The sequence below is a fragment of the Euprymna scolopes genome, chromosome 21 (assembly GCF_053919585.1).
Source record: "Euprymna scolopes isolate OS-2025 chromosome 21, ASM5391958v1, whole genome shotgun sequence".
NCBI classification, from domain to species: domain Eukaryota; kingdom Metazoa; phylum Mollusca; class Cephalopoda; order Sepiida; family Sepiolidae; genus Euprymna; species Euprymna scolopes.
The window spans coordinates 62,548,084-62,572,160 of NC_136502.1; the positions used below are offsets into that span (position 1 = coordinate 62,548,084).

Genomic DNA, 24,077 nt, shown 5'->3' on the forward strand with positions numbered 1-24,077 from the left:
AGGTTTCTTGTAATTATTGAAGGAAACAAGTTTAGTCTTGGCAGCATTGAAGGTGACCATTCATTTTTGTCCCCATTCCACTACAGATCAGAGGTCTTCCTCTTAGTGTTTCTGCCATTTCTTTAGATTTGTGTTCATTTGTTTTCCTGTCATGTCTGTTCTAGAGCGTGGGGTCATCAGCATATATACCCATCTCACAATTTTGTCAGGGAGGTCATTCATGAATATTAGAAATGATAGAGGTCCAAGGATAGACCCCCCCACCCCCCCGAGGTACTCCCGCATTTATATCATATTGTTTAGATGTACGACAGTCAAGGACAACCTGGATTTTTCTCTTATCTAATTATGTTATGTATTCTTCCAGTGATGCCGTATGATCTGATTTTCTTGAGAAGACCCTCATGCCATACCCTGTCAAAAGCCTTAGATATATCTAGAGCTACCGCTCTACCCTCCCCTGCTTTGTCCAGTGACTGGTATATACATTTTGAGATTACAGTTATGATGTCTGCTGTGGAAAGGGCTTGCCTAAATCAATATTGCTGGTCAGTTAAAAATTTAGCATCTGTAAGGTGATTAGAGCTTGGTTAATTATGGTCTCAAATATTTTGGCAAAAAGTGGGAGGAGGGTAATGGTGCGATAATTTGATGGGTCAGTTCTTTTGCCAAAATTCTTGAAAACTCGCACTACAGAAGCAGTTTTCTAGCAGGCAGGAAAGCAAGCTTCATTAATGCATTTGTTGTAAAGTTTGGAGAGAACTGGAGCTACTTCAGCGGCACACTTTTAATAGCACAGCCGGGATGAGATCAGGTCCACATGCTTTTGCAGTGTCAAGATTTCTTATGATAGCATACACCTGAGCAGGGGTGATTTTCAGATCGTCTAGCGTGGCGTCTGTCCGCATAGGAAAGTCAGGGAGGTGGTGGTTAGCAGAGTCCAGTGTGGAGTTGGAGGCAAACCGTCTGGCAAGCATGTTAGCCTTCTCAGTTGCAGAGCAATCGGATTTTACTTCCGGTTTTGACAACTCTAACCAACGAATCTGACTATGAGCTTCATTTATTTGTGCTTCCCACTAAAAAGTTATTAAATAAAACAATTTCTTAGTTACAATTTATTATAACGCAACAATATCGTGAAATTACTTTCATTTCACTTTAAAAACAAACAAAAAGAAATAAACATGCTAAACGTCTGATTAAGATTAGATTGTTTAGTTTGGCATTTTTTTTTTTACCATAAGACGCACATTGCGAGACTACTGTTTTTACGACTCCAACCGTAGTTGAAAGCACTAATAAATGAAGCTCATAGTTAGATTCCTCGGTTGGAGTCGTTAAAACCAGAAGTAAAAACCGAGTAGTTTCGCAGTATGCGTCTTACGGTTAAAAAAATTCTTACTATGAGCTTCATTTATTAGTGCTTTCAACTACACTTTTTTTATTTTTTATTATATAAAACAAACATTTTATTTTTTACAAATTACTATTACAACGCAACGATATCATGACATTACTTGCATTACACTTGAAAATCAAAAACAGAAATGTTAAATATAAACTGCGGGGCTACTCGGTTTTTATTTCCAGCTTGGACGACTAACCGAGAAATCTAACTGAACAATTTATTATTTACATATTTATATTGTGAAATTACTTGCATCCCAATTGGAAAACAAAAAAAAAATTTATATTGTGAAATTACTTGCATCCCAATTGGAAAACAAAAACCTGATAAAGGTCCGATTAAGATCAGAAACATATGATTACTTTTTCTTTACTAAAGAAATCTGTACGTGGGTAAATTAGAATGCTTCTTCATTAACGAATTTACATCTGCTATATATTTACTTTTCCACAACTTTTTCGTATCAGTGTTTAGTAAGACAAACCCTTCCTATTTAATATACTATTCAGTTGGATCGAAAAACAGTGTTTATCTGTATATTTCAAACATACAACTGCTGGCGGACACTTGATTACGTTACGTTCGAGAAATTCAGTTCAAACTAAAAAAAACTGACACTGTTTTATATAGTTTTTAACTTATTTACCCAAATTTAACATTCAAAGTCCGCTACCATTTGTCTCCTCCAAATACATCCATAAACCCAGTGTTCTTAGAGATGATTAAACATTTTACAAAATATAAACACACTGCAAGAGTAGCAATTCTTTTTTTTACATTTTCACCTTTTTTTTTATTGGGGGGGGGGGGGGTAGATGGCTGTACCAGGATTATAAGAAACATTCATTTTCTCTTTATTAGACTTTTCCATTACACCAAATTGAGCCACAGCAATGCGTGGCAGGGTACAGTTAATTGATAATATTAACTTTTAATAAAGTTACATCGTGTTACATATGGGGGGGGGGGTAATTCTGTGGTGTATTTTGGAGGTGCCTAATGAATGGTGATGCTCAAAATGTATAAAAATTTTGACCCTTACTTAAAAATTAAAAAATCAGGAAATTAACCAAGTTCAAAGAAATTTTCAGTATAAAAAAAAAAAAAAAAAAAAAAAAAAAAAAAAATCACGGAACGTAATGAACCCATTATTTTTATTTAAATCTTAGTGGAAATGTATTATTCTGTTTAAACAAAAAATATCTATTATGGTTTTCTGTAGTAAAAATTTTTTTTCCTTTTTTATAAAGCATCGTAAATTAAAAAAAAAAAAAAAAAAAAAAAAAAAAAAAAGATTTAATTTTTACAGGAACATTATGAAAAAAGCCCCTAAAGTCCGTATTAATGAATTCGATATAACTTGAAAAATAATTTCTTGAACTACCGATATTAAGCATTGTTTATTCAATATTTTCACACAAAAAAAATTATAATAGCAATAATAATTTTTTTTTTTAAATTACAGATTCCTCATAATTTTTATATGCAAAATTTTAATGATTTGTTTGCTCGCATGAATGTGAAATTTTTGGCATAACAATTTTTATATAATCTTGAACAAGAATAAAAAATTAAATTTAAAAACAGGAACATAAAATAATTAAATTAAAAGATGATAAAAATAATGCAAATGTGCAGGATAGGAATGTGCGGCACCATTACCGCCTTTTAATATCAGGACTTCATTTTGAAATCGCATTTCGATTGGCTGTAATTTTGGGCTTCCATATAATTGTGTTTACAAAAGTTCATATGTTGTGTTTTGGCGAACAGCGGAATTACTTGCTCTTTTGGGAGTTAATTAAGCTATTTTTTGTACAAAGATTATTTTTTTTGTTTATTTAATTCAATATCTTAGGACTTTACTAATTATCTTCGAAATAGACCCAGAAAGCTAATATTTATCCTTTAAAAGGATTTTTACAATGAATTTAGTTAACTTCAGAATTTAGCTAAATTGGTTAGCTCACTGTGAAAACATTTTTCATAACTTTTCATGCGAACAAATATTTTTTTCCTTTAGGAAATTAACTTTAGTCTCTAATCTTTCAAATAGAAAAAGTAGTTGGAAAACTACAAAAAATGTTAAATCGCCTTTCTAAACTAGGTCTCCCTACTTTTATTCATCCATTTTTGTCCGTACCTATTATAAATAGCAATATACATAAAAAAAATTGAAATAGCTTAAAATATTTCAATATTGGTATCTAGAGAAAGAGCTTGAGCTTAGAAAGAATCTTTAAATTTTAAAAATCTGATTAAATTAAAGAAATTATGATTATTTTTGTGCTTCACACGTTTGGATATTTTTCCTCTTTAAGACCATATGCGTTTCGTCACATTTTTTACACTACTTTTGCAGTAAAAATGCTATATCTTTGTTAAAACAGAAGATTAAGCAATGAAATTTGCCATATAAGTGTATTTTTGTGCTAGGAATTAGAATATGCTACTGAAAATCTTCAAAAATTAATGGTTTCCAAATAATCTGCAGTAAATGCACATAAATATGCTGTGATTGCTTAAAAATGCAATTCCCCCCCCCACAGTGATCACCACTTATCAAGGCTCGGAAGCCACTCAGGGATAAGGGTTATTGCAAGTACATTACGTTAGTGTGGAGATTTGATGAAGTGTTTACTTAAGGGGGCGGTTCATTAGGAATTTGTTAACATTGGACTTGAAGACATCCAAGTTGTAGTCCGGTGGGAAGCAGACAGACGGAACAGAGTTCCACAGGCGTGCAGTTCTAAGAAAGAAGCTTTGTTCATGGAATCCGCATTTTGATTTAGGCACAGATATAGAGTGGGGGAAATTTTTCACAGTGGATTCAGCTAGATGGGTTTTTTCATGAAAGATTGGCGAGGGGGGACCAGAGATTGAAGTTCAGAGGAGTACCTGCCATGGAAATAACAATAAAACAAGGATAGGCTCGCAACGTCTCTACTGTGGGAGAGAGGTTGCAGGGTAGAGAAAAGGGCATCCCCCACTAAGCCACAAAGTCTATTTTGTACTCTGTCAAGGCAGGATAGGCTGTTTTTAGCAGCTCCTGCCCAGATATGGCAACAGTATTCCATCCTTGGACGTACTTGGCTTATATATAGATAGAGAATTGCATCAGTAGTGAGATATCTTCTGGAGCGGTAGAAGGATCCCACCATCTTTCCAGCGACCTTGGCAACAGACTTGATGTACGTGTTCCATTTCAGATCAGGAGTAAAGGACAAACCCAGAAGCTTGTCAAAACATGGGGCTTCTCCTAGACGAGAGCCATCCATTTCAATTGATGCCAGATGGGGATCAGAGCGTTGATGTAAAGATAGGAGTTTGGTTTTAGAGGCATTAAAGGTAACCAGCCATGTCTTCCCCCACTTAACCACGTGTTCGAGATCAGAGAGAACTGTCATTTACGGCCTTTGATGTGTTGCCGTAGATGGTCATGTTATCAGCATAGATGTCAATGAATGATTTACGTATGTGTTTAGGGAGATCATTGATATAGATCAGGAGTAGAGTTGGGCCCAGGACTGACCCTTGAGAGACTCCAGCATTTATATTGCAGGCCTCCGATTTTTGTCCATCTACCACTACTCTTATGAGCCTATCGGAGAGAAATGATTTAATGATTGAGAAAACATTTCCAGTTATACCGTAGCTGGAAATCTTGTGAAGTAGGCCCTTATGCCATACCTTGTCGAAGGTCTTTGATATGTTAAGAGCAATTGCCCTAGAAAGGAAGCCTTTGTCAAGATATTCACTAATCCTGTGAGATATAACCGTTAGCACATCTGCGGTAGATCTTGCAGAACGGAAACCATATTGTGTGTCACTAAGAAGGTTATTTCTGCTGAGGTGGTTGATTATTTCTCTATTTAATATGGATTCCAGCAACTTACTCATAACACACAGGAGACTTGTTGGTCTGTACTGACTTATCACCTGAATTCTTGAATATAGGGCATACTGATGAGGTTTTCCATGGAGTCAGAAAGCACTTCTCCTTAAGGCAACGCTTAACAGTTTCGTAAGCATGGGAGCAAGTTCTGGTTGAAGCTTTTTTAACACTATAATTGGGATGGCGTCAGGGCCAATTGCTTTACTGGAGTCAAGGTTCTTGATTAGCTTGGCGACCTCATACACAGAAAGTCTTTTTTTTTGTTAATCAGATGGAGAAAATGGAAGTAATGTTTTATGTTAACATTTTTAGCACTTTATTTGCTTAAAACTCTTAAATGTATAATGCACATTATTTATTTGAAAGCATATTCATTTTTCGAATAAAACGGAATAAAACTTAAAGCGCTTTGGTTTTGAAAATATTTTAGCAGACCCCCCCCCCCGAAATCCGTAATCATCCCAAGCGTTTTATCGTCCGTGTGTATTGCTATTATAAAACGATTAGAGATGCCATGTTTTTAAAGGTCTGACACATTTTTGAATAAGTTGTTTATTCCCGAACAATGGATTTTTCAGTTCTCAGCCAATGAGAAAAGCCGGAAATTTTGAAGGGAGAATTATTACTTTGTAATCGGTAACTGGAAAGATAATGGTATGTATATGAGTGGAGGGGGGGGGGGCGCTAAGAAAACTGTAGATTTAGAGGGAAAAATAGGAAGTATCTCGTCAAAAGATGTTGCGATTGTAATAATGTTGCTCCTAGAATGAATTGTAGGATTTTATTATAACAACCAAATGTGTCTTAAAATGGCGTTCTAAAGTTACACAGAACAGTGGCTAAGTTGTTACTGACCTACAGTATTTTGGTCCCGGGGAGGGGGATTTCTGCAATCATTATTAAATTCAAATAATCAAAACGATTTCGATTTAAAAAAATAAAAATAAATTTTTTTTTTTTTTAGGCTGATGTTGAATTTCCGATTTGAATATGACCAAGTCATTATATAAAGGTGTTTTTAATATTGGAAACCAGTTATAAAAGAAAAAAAAAAATCTCTATATCATGGAATATTGGAATTTAATATCATTTAAAGCTTTAAAATAATTTAGAATTGTTTTGTTGTAATTTAAATAATTATATGTAAAACAAATACATTTTTAATAACAAACTACGCAGACGATAAAATTATTTTAACCGGTTCTGTTGATACGCTTACAGGCGTGCATACTTTTTGGGGAAATTTGATTATCACCTTGTCATTTTAAATAATCGAATCCAAACAAATTTTTTTTAAAAGTAGATTTTGTTTTTGCAATTTTATTATCTCCAGAGTCATATTTTATTATATGAATGTTATTGGAAATTATTTTTAAAAAATCTGTTGGATCTTCATGTCGCAAATTTTTTTAAATTTATATCGTTTACAGCTTTAAAAATAATTTTTTAGAATTTTTTTGTTGTAATTCAAACAATTATATTACCGAGAAAATTGATCAAGAACGTGTTTATTTTTTTTTAAAACATAATATTGATTTTATGTCCAATTTTATTTACAACTTTAAGTGAAAAAAAAAAAAAAAAAAAAAAACAGGATTTTTATATAATTATATATATATATATATATATATATATATATATATAATTTGAGCCTTTTAGCTTAAAAAAAAAAAAAAAAAAAAAAAAAAAAAAAAGGTTGAAATTTTTACCTACATTTTGTTTAATTTTCGTAACATAAAATATGGGAGAGGGGGAGAACATTTCCTCTAATATATTTAACAAAACTTACTTTTATTATAAATTTGTTTAATAATGAATAAATATCGAAAATTTCAGGAAATCATGACAATTATTTGACTTTTGCTAGATTTTTAAAACGAGTGTGTCAATGTCTTAAACGTTTTAAAGCGTCAATAATGTAAATACGATTTTTGTCTCGCATTTTTATTATTTTCGTATGCTGTAAATTTTAAAAAAAATATTAGCAGTTTGTTTGAAGCTTCTTTTGAATAGTAAAACGCGGTGAAGGTACTTAGAGAACAACATCGCTAGGTGTATCAGAATTTTTGACACCCCTAACACAAAACTGCATATAAGAATATAAAATCTCGTAATTTCTTTTTAAAGTGGTTTATTTTCTTTATGGAATAAACTTTCAAAATAAACTATTAAAGTTATTTAAAAAAATAGAAATACGTTTTACTTTTTTTAAAAAACAGTGTTTACAAAGTGCCTGCGTGCGTTCATGCAGCCATTTTATTATTTTTTTTAACGTAATGAAATCAATTGAATTTTACGAGTTAAATTTTCAATTTTTAAACTTTAAAAAGCTATAAAATTTTTCTATTGGTTCAATTTTTACGATATTTTCAGGTCCAATGAAATTTTATGCTCTTTCTAATTAACCGACTATAATATTCTAGACAAGCGGTTTTTTTTTTTTTTTTTTTTTTTTTTTTAAATTCACCCCCTCCATTTTGAAATGTCTATTCAAATGAAAATAATTTTCTCACCTCAAATTTATATCACAAATTGAAGATAAAGATCAATAAATAAAATAAGCTAATTAAATAAAAACGTTATTTACAAAATTACCTGTAAAGTCCAAAGTGTAAAACCTTTTTATTTAAAAAAACATGTTGAATTTGTTTTTTTTTAAAGTGAAACCGGTAAAATTCACCTTTCATCTTCCTTTGTTTACAAAGCCATTTGGCGGAAGTGACATCCGACATTTTTAGCTATGGATGACCAAAAATGTATAGAATTTTTTATTTATTTATTTTTTTTTTTTTAGAAGTTTTATTCAAACAGTCTTTATTTGGACTTAATAGATAGTTTTTTTTATTAACCGCCCCCCCCCCCATTAATGTTTATGAACGTTTACTTAACTTTTATAAGAAAAGTTAGGTAAACATCGATATCGGAATTTTAAAATTAAAGTTAGTTTTATCAAAGTCTTTATTTGATCTTAATGGACTGTTGCCTTTTTTATATTTATGAACTGTTACTTCCCCATTAATATGTTTATGAACGTTTACTAGGCACCGCCAAAAATGGCCGAAAAATTAAGTGGTTGTTTTTTTAAAACGAAATTACATTTATTAAAATCCATTATTTCTGAGTAACTTTCTTTAAATTTAAAGCAGAATAAAAAAAAATTATTTCAGCGCGTTTGGTTTACCGTAGTCGAAAGGCGGCAAACGTTTTCAAACGGGATCGAAAAAAATGATGCTATTTTTAACACAAAGGGCACCATATTTATCAAATTTTTTTTTTGTATCGATTCTTCAAAGCATGCCCTGTTTAATAATGGTCATGCATTATTCGGCTCGCTAAAAAAAAAAAAAAAAAAAAAATTGTTAATTTATTTATCAAAGATTTTAAAATGGCTTTTTTCGTATAAATATTAAAAATTTTTTTTGTTTTGCTTAACTTAAATTAATTATTTTACTTAACATATTCACCGAATTTCACACTTCAAAACTCAAAAGCGGGATAATTAAACACAATCGAAGTTCTGATATTCAGACGTCAAAATAAGGTATGCAAACAATTTTTTTTTTTTTAATCTATAATTCTGTCCCTTACAACAACACAATATGTTGTGTTCAGTTTCAGATGATTATTTTAAGCATATTTGTTCCCACTTCAAAACAAGGGGGGGGGGTTGTAAGCAAAAAAAGAATATATATATAAATATCGTTTATGAAAAATAAGTACACTGTTATAAAGCCCATTCTTCTAATAATCGCTGAAAATTTCGTATTGATCGGATAATTACCTGATTTTTGGTAGATTTTTAAAAAGACGGTCCGTCAAAAAGTACTGACCTGCCCCCCCCCCCAGTTTGGGCGGTGCCTAACGTTTACCTATCTTTATAATAAGTTAGGTAAATGTTGATATCGAAATTATAAAATTAACGAGTTTGCCAGGCTTAACTGCCAGACTGACATCAATTTCCAAAATTTAAGTCACGTTTAAAAAAAAAAAAAAAAAAAATCTCGTTACAAAAATCTAATTTCGAAAAATAAATTTGTTTTTTTTATTGTTAAGTGTATCAGAATTTTTGACACCCCTAACACAAAACTGCGAATAAAATATCAAAAACTCGTAATTTCTGTTAAAAGTGGGTTGTTTATTTTCTTTATGGATACTTCCAAAATAAACTAATAAAGTTGTTTTAAAAGTAATAGAAATTTTTATTTTTTAAAAAACAGTAATGAAATTAACTGAATTTTACGAGCTCAGTATTTTCAATTTTTAAACTTTAAAAAGCTATCAAAACTTTTCTATTGATTCAATTTTTACGATATTTTCAGTGTCAATGTGAAATGTTATGCTCTTTCCAATAAACCGAATATTTTAGACAAACGTTTTTTTTTTTTTTAATTCACGCCCCCCCATTTTCAAGTGTCTATTAAAAAGTAAATAATTTACTCAAAGTTTTATACATCACAAATTGAAGATAAAAGATCAATAAATAATATAATCAAATTAAAAAAAAAAAAAAAGTGTTTTAGTTACCTGTAAAGTCCGAAGTTTAAAACTTTTTTTTTTTTTTTTTTTTTTTTTAAACCACGTTGTTTGTTTTTTTCTTTTGTTATTTTTTTTAAATGAAACCTTGATCCTTGCTCCTTTAATTGAAAAAAAAAAAAATTAGGGCTTAAATTACATTTTTCCAGTAGTTATAAGCTAAGCTTGGAAAGACAGGGTATTGAATGATTTCGCGCCTCCCATTTTGAAATGTCTATTAGAAGTAAATAATTTACTCACCAAAGTGTTATATATCACAAGTTGAAGATAAACGATCAATAAATAATACATTCAAATTAAAAAGAAAAAAAAAAAAAAGATTAGGTTTGAATTACATTTTTCAAGTAGTTATAAACTTCGAAAGGTCGAATTCAATTTTTTATCACGCATTTTACTGGCGTTTTCTGACACTGCTACAATATCACTCTGTAGAAAAGCATATAAGATATCAATGGATACACACTCGATAATCAAAACAATGAAAACAATATGCTGTTATCATAGTCCTAGTTATTAGATTGGTTTGAGTAATGAACTTAGATTTTCATTGTAAAAAAAATAAAAAAAAAATTAAAAGAATCGTTTTGGAATCGTAGATTAGATTCAACTTTCCGATTTTTCCTATGAATCATCCGAATACAAAGTTTTCTTAGAAAAATAGTAGGCGTAGTGCCAGTGGTAGGTTAAGTGGGTCAGAAATTTCGTGAAAAATAGTGAATAATTCCACCCCGTCTTTCCAAGCTTATAACTCCTCGAAAAATGTAGTTAAAGTCCTAATTTTTTTTTTTTTAAGGAGCAAGGACCAATGGTTTCATTAAAAAAAAAAAAAAAAAAAAAAAAAAAAGTTTTTAACTTCGAACTTTACAGGTAAATTTCTAAAAAAACACTACTTTTTTTTGTTTTAATTTTAAATATATTATTTATTGATCTTTTCTCTTCAATTTGTGATGTATAAAACTTTGGTGAGTAAATTAATTATTTACTTTTTAATAGACACTTGAAAATGGGGGTGGGCGTGAATTAAAAAAAAAAAAAAAAAAAAAAAAGTTTGTCTAAAATATTATATTCGGTTTATTGGAAAGAGCATAAAATTTCACATTGACACTGAAAATATCATAAAAATAGGATCAATAGAAAAATTGATAGATTTTTAAAGTTTAAAAATTGAAAAATATTGAGTTCGTAAAATTCATTACTGTTTTTTTAAAAATAAAAAATATTTCTATTACTTTTAAAACAACTGTAATAGTTTATTTTGGAAGTATAATCCATAAAGAAAATAAACAACCCACTTTTAACAGAAATTACGAGTTTTTTTTATATTTTATTCGCAGTTTCGTGTTAGGGGTGTAAAAAATTCATACAAAAATTCTGAGACACCTAGTGGTAGGTGTGTCAGAAACAGACCTGACGAATGCGTGAAAAAAAAAAAAAAAAAAAAAAAAAAAAAAAAAAAATGAATAATTTGACCTATCTTTCCAAGCTTATAACTACTTTAAAAATGTAATTCAAAGTCTAATTTTTTTTTTCCAATTAAAATGAGCAAAGACCAAATTAAAAAAAAAAAATAAATAAATAACAGGTTTAATAGCAAATTATGCAATATTTATTTTTTTTAAATCGGTTTTCTTTAAAAAGATTTTAAGAAAAACGAAATTTAACTTACGATCATAAAAAAAAAATCACTCCATGAAGAATATTAAATCAAGAGCTCATGTATTTCTTTAAGAGAATTAAAATTAAAAATCGCTCAACTTTTTTTTTTAATTGGCAAAAACTGATAAGTGAAAAAAAATAAAAAAAATAAATTCCAAAATATCACTTACCTATAAAAATTACTAATCAATGTGTAGTTCCATTCTTCATTGTTAAGAATTTATCCATATTTATATTTTAAAATCCATTTATTTTTTTAAACACCTATTTGAAAAACGTGCCATGACAAAAGTATTTTACATTCTTATTCAAAACCGGAAGTTTTTTTTTTTTTTTTTTTTTTTTAATTGTTTTGAACTACGGATGGGCATGAGGGAAGTAAAAACCACACTTCGCGTTAGTTGTCTAGCCTTGTCCGTGAAGAATATGCGTTCCCATAGTTTAAAAATGGGAAAATTTTACTCAAGATTTTGCCTGTAAAAAAAAAAAAAAAAAAAAAAAACTCCTGGACCCCCTCTCCCCTCAAAGAAATACAAAAAGTTTTGATTTATTATATTTTCATTCTTTTTTGTCAAGTGAATTTTTTTTTAAAATATCTAAATAGAAAAAAAAAAAAAAAAAAATTGTCATCGTCCATTCCATTACTTACCGGACAATATAAGCAGAACATAGGCTTTCAATTAAAAAAAGGTTCTACGCTTTGGACTTTACAGGTAAATTTCCAAAAAACACTTTTTGGGGGTTTAATTTACAATATATTATTTATTGATCTTTTATCTTCAATTTGTGATATAAAACTTTGGTACATTAATTATTAAAATTTTAATAGACATTTCAAAATGGGGTGGGGTGAATTTACAAAAAAAAAAAAAAAAAAAATTGGCTGCATTTAGGCGCGCCAGCACTTTGTAAACGCTATTTTTTTTTCATTTATTTTTTTTTTTAAATAAGAAATATCTATATTTTTAAACAACTTTAATAGTTTATTTTGAAATTATATTGGTAATCTCCAAAAATACCGTTAGGGGCTTACAACATGGCCGCCAGAAGAGTCATGTGATCCACGTGACTCTTCTGGCGGCCATGTTGTAAGCCCTAACGGTATTTTTGGAGATTACCATTATATTCTATTAAGAAAATAAACAACCCACTTTTAAAAGAGAAATTACGAGTTCTTTATATTTTATTCGTAGTTTCGTGTTAGTGTCAAAAATTCCCAAAATTGTCTTAGCGTAGTGGAAGAGAGAGAAAAAAAAAAAAAAAAAAATTATGTATCGATGTGATTACCATTTGGCTTGAACTTTGAAGAGAAAGAGGAAAAAAAAAAAAAAAAACCCGGACCATTTAACAATCAAAATATAATGTATCGAGCACAGAATATTGCCGAACCGACCAAAATATCCTGTACCGTGTCCGTGTCCAGTACAAGAGTTCCCACCCACTAAAAATGCGTGTTTTACTCTTTAAATGTTTTTCCGGCGATTATCAGATTACAAATTCAAGTATCATAATAGCAAAAAAAAATTAAATAAAATTTAATGACTTAATGAAGGGGGTTCACTTTCTCGTTATAACGTTCTACTTCATTGCTACCCGACTTACTGTCCATTTCTTTACCGACGCGTCACGTGATTAGAACGAGAAAGTGAGAACCACCCTTTTTTAAGAGTCATTAATTTTTTTTCAAGCCTTTTTTGTGATAATCGTCGGAAAATTGCATTTTTAGGTCCACCCCTAATTCATTGTACAGTGGGTACCTTACAGAATTTATTCGAATACAATGGTGACCAATTCGTTTAAATAGAATGGATAAAAAATATTCAAGTCGTAAACTTGGAGATTCTGAAGGGATTTTAAAGCATTTAGGGTAGGCACCGCCAAAAATGGCCGAAAAATCAAGTTGTTTTTTTAAAGCGAAATTACATTTATTAAAATCCATTATTTCTGAGTAACTTTTTTTTTCCAGAAAGATAAAGCCCTGAATTTTATCATATAGGAAGCAGAATAATGTAAAACTTTCTACTATTTTTAATTAAATTTTAAAATGTTAAATTTTCCCCAAAAGTTAACAATTGGCGTTTTTTGTTTTGCACACACAAAACATAAATAGTTAAAAGAAAAAGTTTTTGAAAGAATTTTTTTATTTCTTGTCTAAGATTTAGGGTGGTTTTCTATGAGAATATGCAAAAATATAATATAAGTACCTGGATTTCAAATAATTCCACTTATTCATATAGGCAACCAGTTACTTTGAGTCGATTTGATTACCGTTTACATTTGTACTTGATAAAAAGCAAACTATGGAAGACCAAAAGCCACAAAAAAAAAAAAAAAAAAAAATTTTCAGTGACGAAAATTTCAGTGTATTATTAACGCTGAGGCCGGCCAGTACCAGATGGGTGACTATTTGTATGAGTTTGGTTTTAAATGTGTATGTGTGTGGGGGCCAGGCTCTCCAAAATGGGGAGGAGGGCAATTTAAAGCAGAATAAAAAAAATCATTTCAGCGCGTTTGGTCCACCGTAGTCGAAAGGCGGCAAACGTTTCCAAACTTGATCGAAAAAATGATATTTTTAACACAAAGGGCACACTATCGAATTTTTTTTTTGTATCGATTCTTCAAAGCATGCCCTGTTTAATAATAGTCATGCATTATTTGGCTCGCTAAAAAGAAATTGTTAATTTATTTAATCAAAGATTTTAAAATGTTTTTTTTTCGTATAAATATTAAAAAAAGAAAAAATTTTTTTGTATTGCTTAACTTAAATTAATTATTTGGGTTTGTACTACTGTACACAGATTCGAAAAAGTTGTCAAAAAAACGAATATATAACAAGTAAATGTTATCAAAGGCAAGATAAGTTACTTTTCTATCTAACTGGATATATTTTTCGTGTTTTTATTCAATGGAACATGTTTATTCAGCTCGAAAAACATGCAGTGTTTACCGATGTATTGGAAAATTCAAAATGGCGCCCGACTGTCTCTTTAACACGGTAAGTTTGGGAAAAGATGTTATAAATAATAAACTAGACAAAATACTATTAAAAAACAACCGAATATATGTCAACTTATGTCACGGTAACATATATTGAGCGAATTTCTAACAGTATTTTGTCTAGTTTATTATTTATAATACCTTTTCCCAAACTTACCCTCTCCGAGAGAGAGTCGGCCGCCATTTGGACTTTTCAAATACATCGGTAAACTGCATGTTTTTCGAGCTGAATAAACATGTTACACTGAATAAAAACACAAAAAAATATATCCAGTTAGGTAGAAAAGTAACTTATCTTGCCTTTGATAACATTTATTTGTTATATATTTGTTTTTTGACAACTTTTTCGAATCTATGTGTACAGTAATACAAACCCTTCTGATATTCAGACATCGAAATAAGGTATGCAAACAATTTTTTTTTTAATCTATAATCCCGTCCCTTACAACATAATGTTTTGTTCAGTTTCAGATGATTATTTTAAGCATATTTGGACCCCCCCCCCTTAAAAAAAAAAAAAAAATTGTTTATGAAAAATAAGTACAGTTATGAAGTTCATTCTTCTCTTAATAATCGCTGAAAATTTCGTATTGATTGGATAATTACTTGATTTTTGGTAGATTTTTAAAAAGACGGTCCGTCAAAAAATACTTACCTGCATGTTTTTCGAGCTGAATAAACATGTTACATTGAATAAAAACAAAAAAATGTATCCAGTTTGGTAGAAAAGTAACTTATCTTGTCTTTGATAATATTTATTTGTTTGACAACTTTTTCGAATCTATGTGTACAATAATACAAACCCAATAAATGTTATCAAAGGCAAGATAAGTTACTTTTCTACCTAACTAATGTTTTTAGTGTTTTTATTCAATGTAACATGTTTATTCAGCTGGAAAAACATACAGTGTTTACAGATGTATTGGACAATTTAAAATAACGGTCGACTCTTTGACACGGTAATATCGGGAAAAAGAGTTATAAATAAAAAACTAGACAAAATACGGTTAAAAACTTGCTCAATATATGTTACCGTGACATGGCCTGACATAATTGGTGGGTTTTTAATAGTATTTGCATATTTTTTATTTTTAACTCTTTCCCAAACATACCGTATCAAAGAGAGTCGGCCGCCATTTTAAATTTTCCAATACATACATCGGTAAACACTAAAAACATCCAGTTATGTAGAAAAGTAACTTATCTTGCCTTTGATAACATTTATTTGTTATATATTTTTTTTCGACAACTTTTTCGAATCTATGTGTACAGTAAATACACACCCATAAATGTTATCAAAAGGCAAGATAAGTTAGTTTTCTACCTAACTGGATAATTTTTTTACCTTTTTTATTTGTATTTTTAATGAGGGGAGGAGGGGGTTCAATGCTAAAACTTGTACAATATTTAACAGGTTCTTCTGCAGTTTAATTTACCGTTTTTCCGTAAGTAACGCGCCGACAGAGCAGAACTGTTTAATTTTTCACAAATTCTGTTTACATGGGGTAGGGGTGGAGGGAGGGGTAGGGGTGGTGTCCCCCCCTGCTCCTCCATCGCCCTACCTTACTATGCGCAGTTGGCACAAAATAGTGCGAGGGTTCAGGGGGTTAATACCATGCAAACAATAATTTGCGACGGGTATGAATATCAGATTTATTGTCAGCGACCCCAAAAACCTATCAAAAAAAAAAAAAAAAAAAAAAAAAAAAAAAAAAAAAAAAAAAAAAAAAAAAATTTATTGGTCTGTGTTCGGTTGTAGTTAAAGTAAACATTTACCTTTTATTTAATGTAACATGTTTATTTAGCTCGAAAAACAGTGGTTATCGATGTATTCGAAGGTTAAAAATAGCCCCAACTCTTTGACACGCTAAGTTTCGGAAAAGGAGTTAAAAATAAAAACTATACAAAACACTGTTAAAAACCCACCGAATATATGTCAGCCTATGTCACGGTAACATATTGAGAGAGTTTCTAACAGTATTTTGTCTATTTTTATTTGCAACTCCTTTTCCCAAACTTACCGTATCAAAGAGAGAGTCGGGCGCCATTTAAAATTTTCCAATACATCGGTAAACACTGTTTTTAGAGCTAAATAAACATGTTACATTAAATAAAAATGCTAAAAACATATCCAGAAAAGTAACTTATCTTGCATTTGATAACATTTATTTGCTATATATTTGTTGACAACTTTTTCTTCGAATCTGTGTACAGTAATACACCCCCCCTTTTTTTTCTTTTTTTTTTTAAAATGATTTCTTGACTGTATTGTGCATTTTGCCTACGAGCGCAGTTAGGCACACGGTCATGCATGCGGAGACCGCCTAACAAAATAGGGGAGAACACTTCAGAATGGGTCAAAAATAATAGAAGTTGCAAGAGGACCGAAAAGATTAAGATCAGGGCAAATGGGTTTGTATTACTGTACACATAGATTCGAAAAAGTTGTCAAAAAACAAATATATAACAAATAAATGTTATCAAAGGCAAGATAAATTACTTTTCTACCAAACTGGATATAATTTTCGTGTTTTTATTCAATTTAACATGTTTATTCAGCTCGAAAAGCATACAGTGTTTACCGATGTATTTGAAAATTTAAAATGGCGGCCGACTCTCTCTTTAACACGGTAAGTTCGGAAAAAGGTGTAATAAATAATAAACTAGACAAAATACTGTTAGAAATTTGTTCAATATATGTTACCGTGACATAACTTGACATATATTCGGTGTTTTTTTAATAGTATTTTGTTTAGTTTATTATTTATAACACCTTTTCCCGAACTTACCGTGTTAAAGAGAGAGTCGGCCGCCATTTTGAATTTTCCAATACATCGATAAACACTGTATGCTTTTTGAGCTGAATAAACATGTTACATTGAATAAAAACACGAAAATTATATCCAGTTTGGTAGAAAAGTAATCTTTATCTTGCCTTTGATAACATTTATTTGTTATATATTTGTTTTTTGAAAACTTTTTCGAATCTATGTGTACAGTAATACAAACCCGGACAAATATTAACGTTAACTATTTTAAAAGTAAAAATAAATCTGGGGGTGGAATTGTAGAGTCGGCAATTGCAGTAGACATCAAAGTAATTCAAAACAGATGATTTTCTTTATTTTCATATAGTTACGATTGATTGGTTAATTTTAGTCACGTGAGACAAATCTTTGTGATTGGCGGCGGGCAGTAGCTGCCATAAAATACCACCTTAAGGAATTCAATTTAGTTAAGATTTTTGGTACTAGTGCACTTAGTGATCCCTGCTGAAATAACGTTATTATTTACATTCTTAACATGGGGAGGGTGTTTTGTATCTATTCTATACTTTAATCTTATAATTGAAAAAAAAAAAAAAAAAAAAAACTTACGATTTAAAAAAATAGCGCGGATCAGTAAGTGCATTAGCACCAATATTTTTTTTAACTGTTGGAATTTATCAATTTTTAGATATTTATGAAGTTTACAGCGAAACAAAAAAAAATATGCAGAAGCAGTTGCCATATAGTTTTGTGGTAATTTTAATTTAGTCGACTGAAGTAATCTTATTTTAGTTATATTAAATATTGTTATATGAAAATGTTATATAGGAAAGTACCGAATTGGAAAAAAAAAAAAAAGGGGGGGGGGGCGAATTAATTAAACAGATTTTAAATTTAGAAATTCCTTTCTATCATAAAAAAGCCATATATAGAAAATATAATTTGTCAAAAGAAAAGGGGACAAGGATTGCTCGATTTTTTTTTTTTTTTACTTTTGTTATACATTCATAATCTTTGGAATATATACGATCGAATACTGTTACATTAGAACTGGTAGATATAAGGTCGTTTACGTTTGGCTTATCTGGACAAGTTACGATCGGTCTCAGACAACTAAATATCGACGTAAGCCAAACAATAGTCATAAAAATGCGACTATAAAAAATGTTAAACATGCAAATATGCATTTAGCGTTAGGTTTTTGTCTAGAACACTTAGCAGAATATATTTTAATACTGATATATATATATATATATATATATATATCGTTACACAGAATTATCTGTCAGGTAAACTGCATTTTTAACAAGAGACATGAAAATAACTACATTTATTCTTTCTAAAATCAATTCCGCACATTTTATTTTTTTTATTATTTCTAAAAAAGACACAAAAAAAAAAAAAAAAAAAATGTTAAATCTAATTTGTACAAAAAAAAAAAAAAAAAAAAAAGCCACAGCTATGTACACCATTCTTCCCTTAATTTGTGAATGATATTTACGATTTATAAAAGGAAATCGACCCAAAATCCGATTACAAACCGCCAACAAGATGCAACGGTTTTTTTTTTTTTTGCTTTTCAAAAATCAAGGGAAAATACGATAATCGTTTGTTTCATCGGTAGAAATCTCAAAATATGTAGATCATTTACTTTACCTTCTAATAATCTTGCAATAATACTGTCAATGTTCAGCTTATCATCGGCCATTCCACAAAGGATCTTTCTTCCGAAAAAATGTAATAAATTGTTAGCCAAAGATTTCTCCGATCAGATGTTTGCCGATTATTTAGTTATCTAGTTGTACACAAAGTTAGCAAACAAATATGGCGAATATAAAGAACGAGTAAGAGCACTGCGCATAAATACAATATTTGCCTCGTTTTTGCGCAACTCTATTCGTCCGCGACATTGCACTATTTTCTCCCAGAATTAAATCTCATTAAGGTTCAAAATATAAAAAAAATTATTAAAGAAATGTTAAATTCTTTTAATTAAAATTATTGAACTAAAATATTATAGATAATTATTATTATTTTTTATTTATCTATTATTATTATTTTATTATTATTATTATTAGAAGTCGCTAAAAATGTATATTACTTGTGGACAGGGAAACCCCGCCGTCTAATTTGTTTTAAGTTGTGTATGTCAGTCACAGAAACGATTCTGGCAACAGTTATCGAACTTACATTTGAAAATTGTTCAGTTGTCAAACTCCAAGCTTGGATTATGCATAATAAAAGATAAATATGGGACTAAAGCGAAAAGGTGAGATATTAATTAATTACAAATTTCATTAAAGGAAAATTATTTTTAAAGTCATAAAATTAATTTGATTAAACATGTACACGCAGGTATTTGAACCTTTTAAAAGGGCAACGTTTGACAGGTTCAGTTTCTAATCTCTGTGGAAATGTATTGTAGCTCCCCAAAAGAGGAGAAAGGACACAAAAACTGATCTCAGTCAACTTTTGAATTATTTTTTATATATCTCCAAGTTTATAAAATAATTTTATTGACAGTTAAATCATGTATATAAGCAAGGGTTTTTATTTATCACATTTATTCTGAAGCTAAATTTCCAAGTGATTTACTTTATAAGAATAAAAATAGGTGAATATATATGGACATCCCATTTTATTTTAATTTTCTAAAATGTGCAAATAAATTCATATATATTTTCCTTCGGTTAGTTTTTTTTTTTTTTCTGACTAATAAAATAATGACCAAAAAAGACAGATTTTTAAAATTTTTATTTTAAAAACTTTAAGTTCTTTTATCAACATTTACTGCAGTGCAGTAGTGGCAGTGCAGCTGTTAAAAAAAACGACCCTGGTGTCTAACTCTGTCCCGTGGGGAGGCATAGTAAATAGGTACATTAACGATAATATGATTAACTTGTCGTCTTCACCTCGAAAGCTCATGTTTCTTAGGAAATCGTCCATATTTTTATTTGAACGTAAACAAATAATGGTGCTAGTGCACTTACTGATCCGGATCCGCACTATTTTTTAAAATCATATTTCCAAGTTTAATTAAAGTTTTGATATGATTGATACAAATATCCAAGTGTAAGGTTAAAGTATAGAATAGTTACAAAACACCCTCCCCTCCCCATGTTAAGAACGGCTTTTTAAATAATAACGTTATTATTTTAACACGGATCAATAAGTGCATGCACTAGTACCCAAATAATATTTATTTTTTAAAACAGTAATCTACACACACACACACACACATATATATATATATATATATATATATATATATATGTTTACGCAAATTTCAGTGATTATGATCGAGCGTCATTCCATTGCCATGACAACAGTAAACAGCCTCGTTTTCGTTTCGCATAATAATAATATGGGAAACGAAAACGCTAATTTTTATTTCTAAGTCTCGGACGCTTATGGTTAATAAAAAAAAATACTAATAATGTTACGTTCAATTTTTGATAATTAAAATAAAAGTTGGAAATGTTTTTATAATCTCATAATAATATTATAATTTAAAAAAAATGAAAGGAAAAAAAATTATCAATAAGGAGTAGGAGTAGTCACGTGTTTATCAATGTGCTTACTGCTTGTCTCCCCCCCCTTTTTTTTTTTTTTGTTTTTCAACCAAGTCTTGGTCTTTATTTAGTTATTATGAACTTTTTATTTATTTATTCGGATTTTACCATTCCTCCTTCTCCTTTGTAGAAAAAGAAGTTACTGTTTTTATTTCGTTTTTAGCATTCCAATATAAACATTTGGGTTTGTATTGCTGTACACAAAGATTCGAAAAAATTGTCAAAAAAACAAAAAACAAATATATAACAAATAAATGTTATCAAAGGCAAGATAAGTTACTTTTCTACCAAACTGGATATATTTTTGGTATAGTGCAGAGTCAACTCCTCAAAAAATGTAATTCAAGCCCTAATTTTTTTTCCAATTAAAGGAGCAAGGACCAAGGTTTCATTTAAAAAAAAAAAAAAAAAAAAAAAAAAAAAAAAAAAAAGTGGGTTTTTTAAACTTCGAACTTTACAGATAAATTTCTAAAAAACACTACTTTTTTGTTTTAAATTTGAATATATTATTTATTGATCTTTTATCTTCAATTTGTGATATATAAAACTTTGGTACATAAATTATTTACTTTTTAATAGACATTTGAAAATGGGGGGGGGGCGTGAATTAAAAAAAAAAACAAAAAACGTTTGTCTAAAATATTATATTCGGTTTATTGGAAAGAGCATAAAATTTCACATTGACCCTGAAAATATCGTAAAAATTGAATCAATAGAAAAATTTTAATAGATTTTTAAAGTTTAAAAATTGAAAAATACTGAACTCGTAACATTCAATTAATTTCATTACTATTTTTAAAAAAATATTTCTATTACTTTTTATACAACTTTAATAGTTTATTTTCGAAGTATAATCCCTAAAGAAAATAAACAACCCACCTTAAAAGGAAAGAGAAATTACGAGTTTTTTTAATAGTTTATTTGCAGTTTCGTGTTAGGGGTGTCAAAAATTCCTACAAAAATTCTGATACACCTAGTGATCATCCGGACATAAATAATGTTATTATTTAAAAAAGTCATTCTTAACATGGGGAGGGAGGGTGTTTGTACCTATTCTATACTTCAACCTTACAATTGAATAAAAAAATATATCATAAAACTTTAATCAAACTTGGAAATACAATTTAAAAAGATAGCGCGGATCACTCCCTACACTACACGTATTTTTTGTGTTTATATTCAATGTAACACGTTTATTCACCTCGAAAATATATGGTGTTTACCGATGTATTGGAAAATTCCAAATGGCGCCCGACTCTCGCTTTAACACGGTAAGTTTGGGAAAAGGTATTATAAATAAAAAATTAGACAAAATACTGTTAGAAACTCGCTCAATATATGTTACCGCGACATAGGCTGACATATATTTGGTGGGGTTTTAACAGTATTTTGTCTAGTTTTTTTATTTATAACACTTACCGTGTTAAAGAGTCGGGCGGGCGCCATTTTGAATTTTCCAATGCATCGGTAAACACTGTTTTTCGAGCTGAATAAACATGTTACATTGAATAAAAACAAAAAATATATCCAGTTTAGTAGAAAAGTAGGGTTTGTATTACTGTACAGTAGATTCGAAAAAGTTGTCAAAAAGCAAATATATAACAAGTAAATGTTATCAAAGGCAAGATAAGTTACTTTTCTACCAAACTGGATATATTTTTCGTGTTTTTATTCAATATAACATGTTTATTCAGCTCGAAAAGCATACAGTGTTTGCCGATGTATTGGAAAATTAAAGATGGCGCCTTAGTCCTGACTCTCTCTTTAACACGGTAAGTTTGGAAAAAAGTGTTATAAATAAAAAACTAGACAAAATACCGTTAAAAACTTGCTCAATATATGTTACCGTGACATAGGTTGACATATATTCGGTGGATTTTTAACAGTATTTTGTCTAGTTTTTTTTTTTTTTTTTATAACACCGTTTCCCAAACTTACCGTGTTAAAGAGTCAGGCGCCATCTTGAATTTTCCAATACATCGGTTAACACTATGTTTTTCGAGCTGAATAAACATGTTACATTGAATAAAAACACAAAAAATATATCCAGTTAGGTAGAAAAGTAACTTATCTTGCCTTTGATAACATTTATTTGTTATATATTAGTTTTTTGACAACTTTTTCGAATCTGTGTACAGTAATACAAACCCGCAAGGCAAGTTACTTTCTACCTAACTGGATAATTTTCTAGTGTTTTTATTTAATGTAACATGTTTATTCAGCTCAAAAACAGTGTTTATCGATGTATTGTAAAATTCAAAATGGCGCCCGACTCTCTCTTTGAGACGGTAAGCTGGGGAAAAGGAGTTCAAAATAAAAAAAAATATGCAAAATACTCCTAAAAACCCACCGAATATATGTCAGCCTATGTTACGGTAACATATACTGAACGAGTTTCTAACAGTATTTTTTCTAGTTTTTTATTTATAACTCTTTTTCCAAACCTTACCGTGTCTAAGAGAGAGTCGGGTGCCATTTTAAATTTTCCAACACATCGGTAAACACTGTATGTTTTTCGAGCTGAATAAACGTGTTTACACTGTTACATTAAATAAAAACACTAGAAAATTATCCAGTTAGGTAGAAAAAACTAACTTATCTTTCGAATAAACAAATTGTTTTGAAACAATGTTAAGAGGCAAATATTTTTAAAAAACCTTAACTTTTTTCTTTTTTTTTTTTTTTTTTTTTTTTTTAAATTAATTTCGGATAGTAAAATATCAACCCTCAGGAAAGGAAAGTTTTTTTTTGTTTTTGTTTTTGTTTTTTGTCATCTAACGTGGTTTCAAAGCTGTTTGTCAATTTATTCAAAATTCTCAATTTTATTCATGATGCTTCTAAGAGCTTTTACCAATTTACTTTATATATATATATATATATATATATATATATATATATATATATATATAATATAAATTATTTAAAATTATCTTGTCTCCTTCAAGTAAGCCCTTCCCTGGTCAGCAAAATCCAGACATGTCTTTACTTTTTGGCTACAGGGTTACACTCTCTCTCCCCATCCTCTTTGTATGGGATAACCTTATCCAAGTGTCATGTATGCCAGTTTTTTAGTTTAATTTTTCTGGGTTCAATCCTAGCTTCCTCAGCATTTATTTTATTTATTTTCTTCTTTCTTGTCCAGAACTTCCACTATATTGACAGAACAAAAATAAAGAAAAAAAAAATCTTTATGATGTATGTACCTGTGACGGAGCGAAAATGAAATGTTCCAGAACTCTTGTAGATTG

General features: G+C 29.7%; 2 protein-coding genes across 2 annotated transcripts in view; one reads left to right on the top strand and one right to left on the bottom strand.

Moving 5' to 3' along the window:
• The window catches only part of LOC145242416 (serine/threonine-protein phosphatase PP1-gamma catalytic subunit B-like), a 97,512-nt gene extending 78,361 nt beyond the window's left edge, over window positions 1-19,151 (bottom strand). Inside the window, exon 1 of the mRNA XM_080105453.1 lies at window positions 18,914-19,151. Coding sequence (XP_079961579.1) covers window positions 18,914-18,965 — 52 coding nt within the window. The 5' untranslated portion in view covers window positions 18,966-19,151. The remainder of the gene's footprint in view (window positions 1-18,913) is intronic.
• A 142-nt stretch (window positions 19,152-19,293) lies between these two features.
• Window positions 19,294-24,077, top strand: part of LOC145242415 (uncharacterized) — a gene marked incomplete in the record, with an annotated part of 668,062 nt that continues 663,278 nt past the window's right edge. The window contains 1 exon segment of the mRNA XM_080105451.1: window positions 19,294-19,526. Coding sequence (XP_079961577.1) covers window positions 19,508-19,526 — 19 coding nt within the window.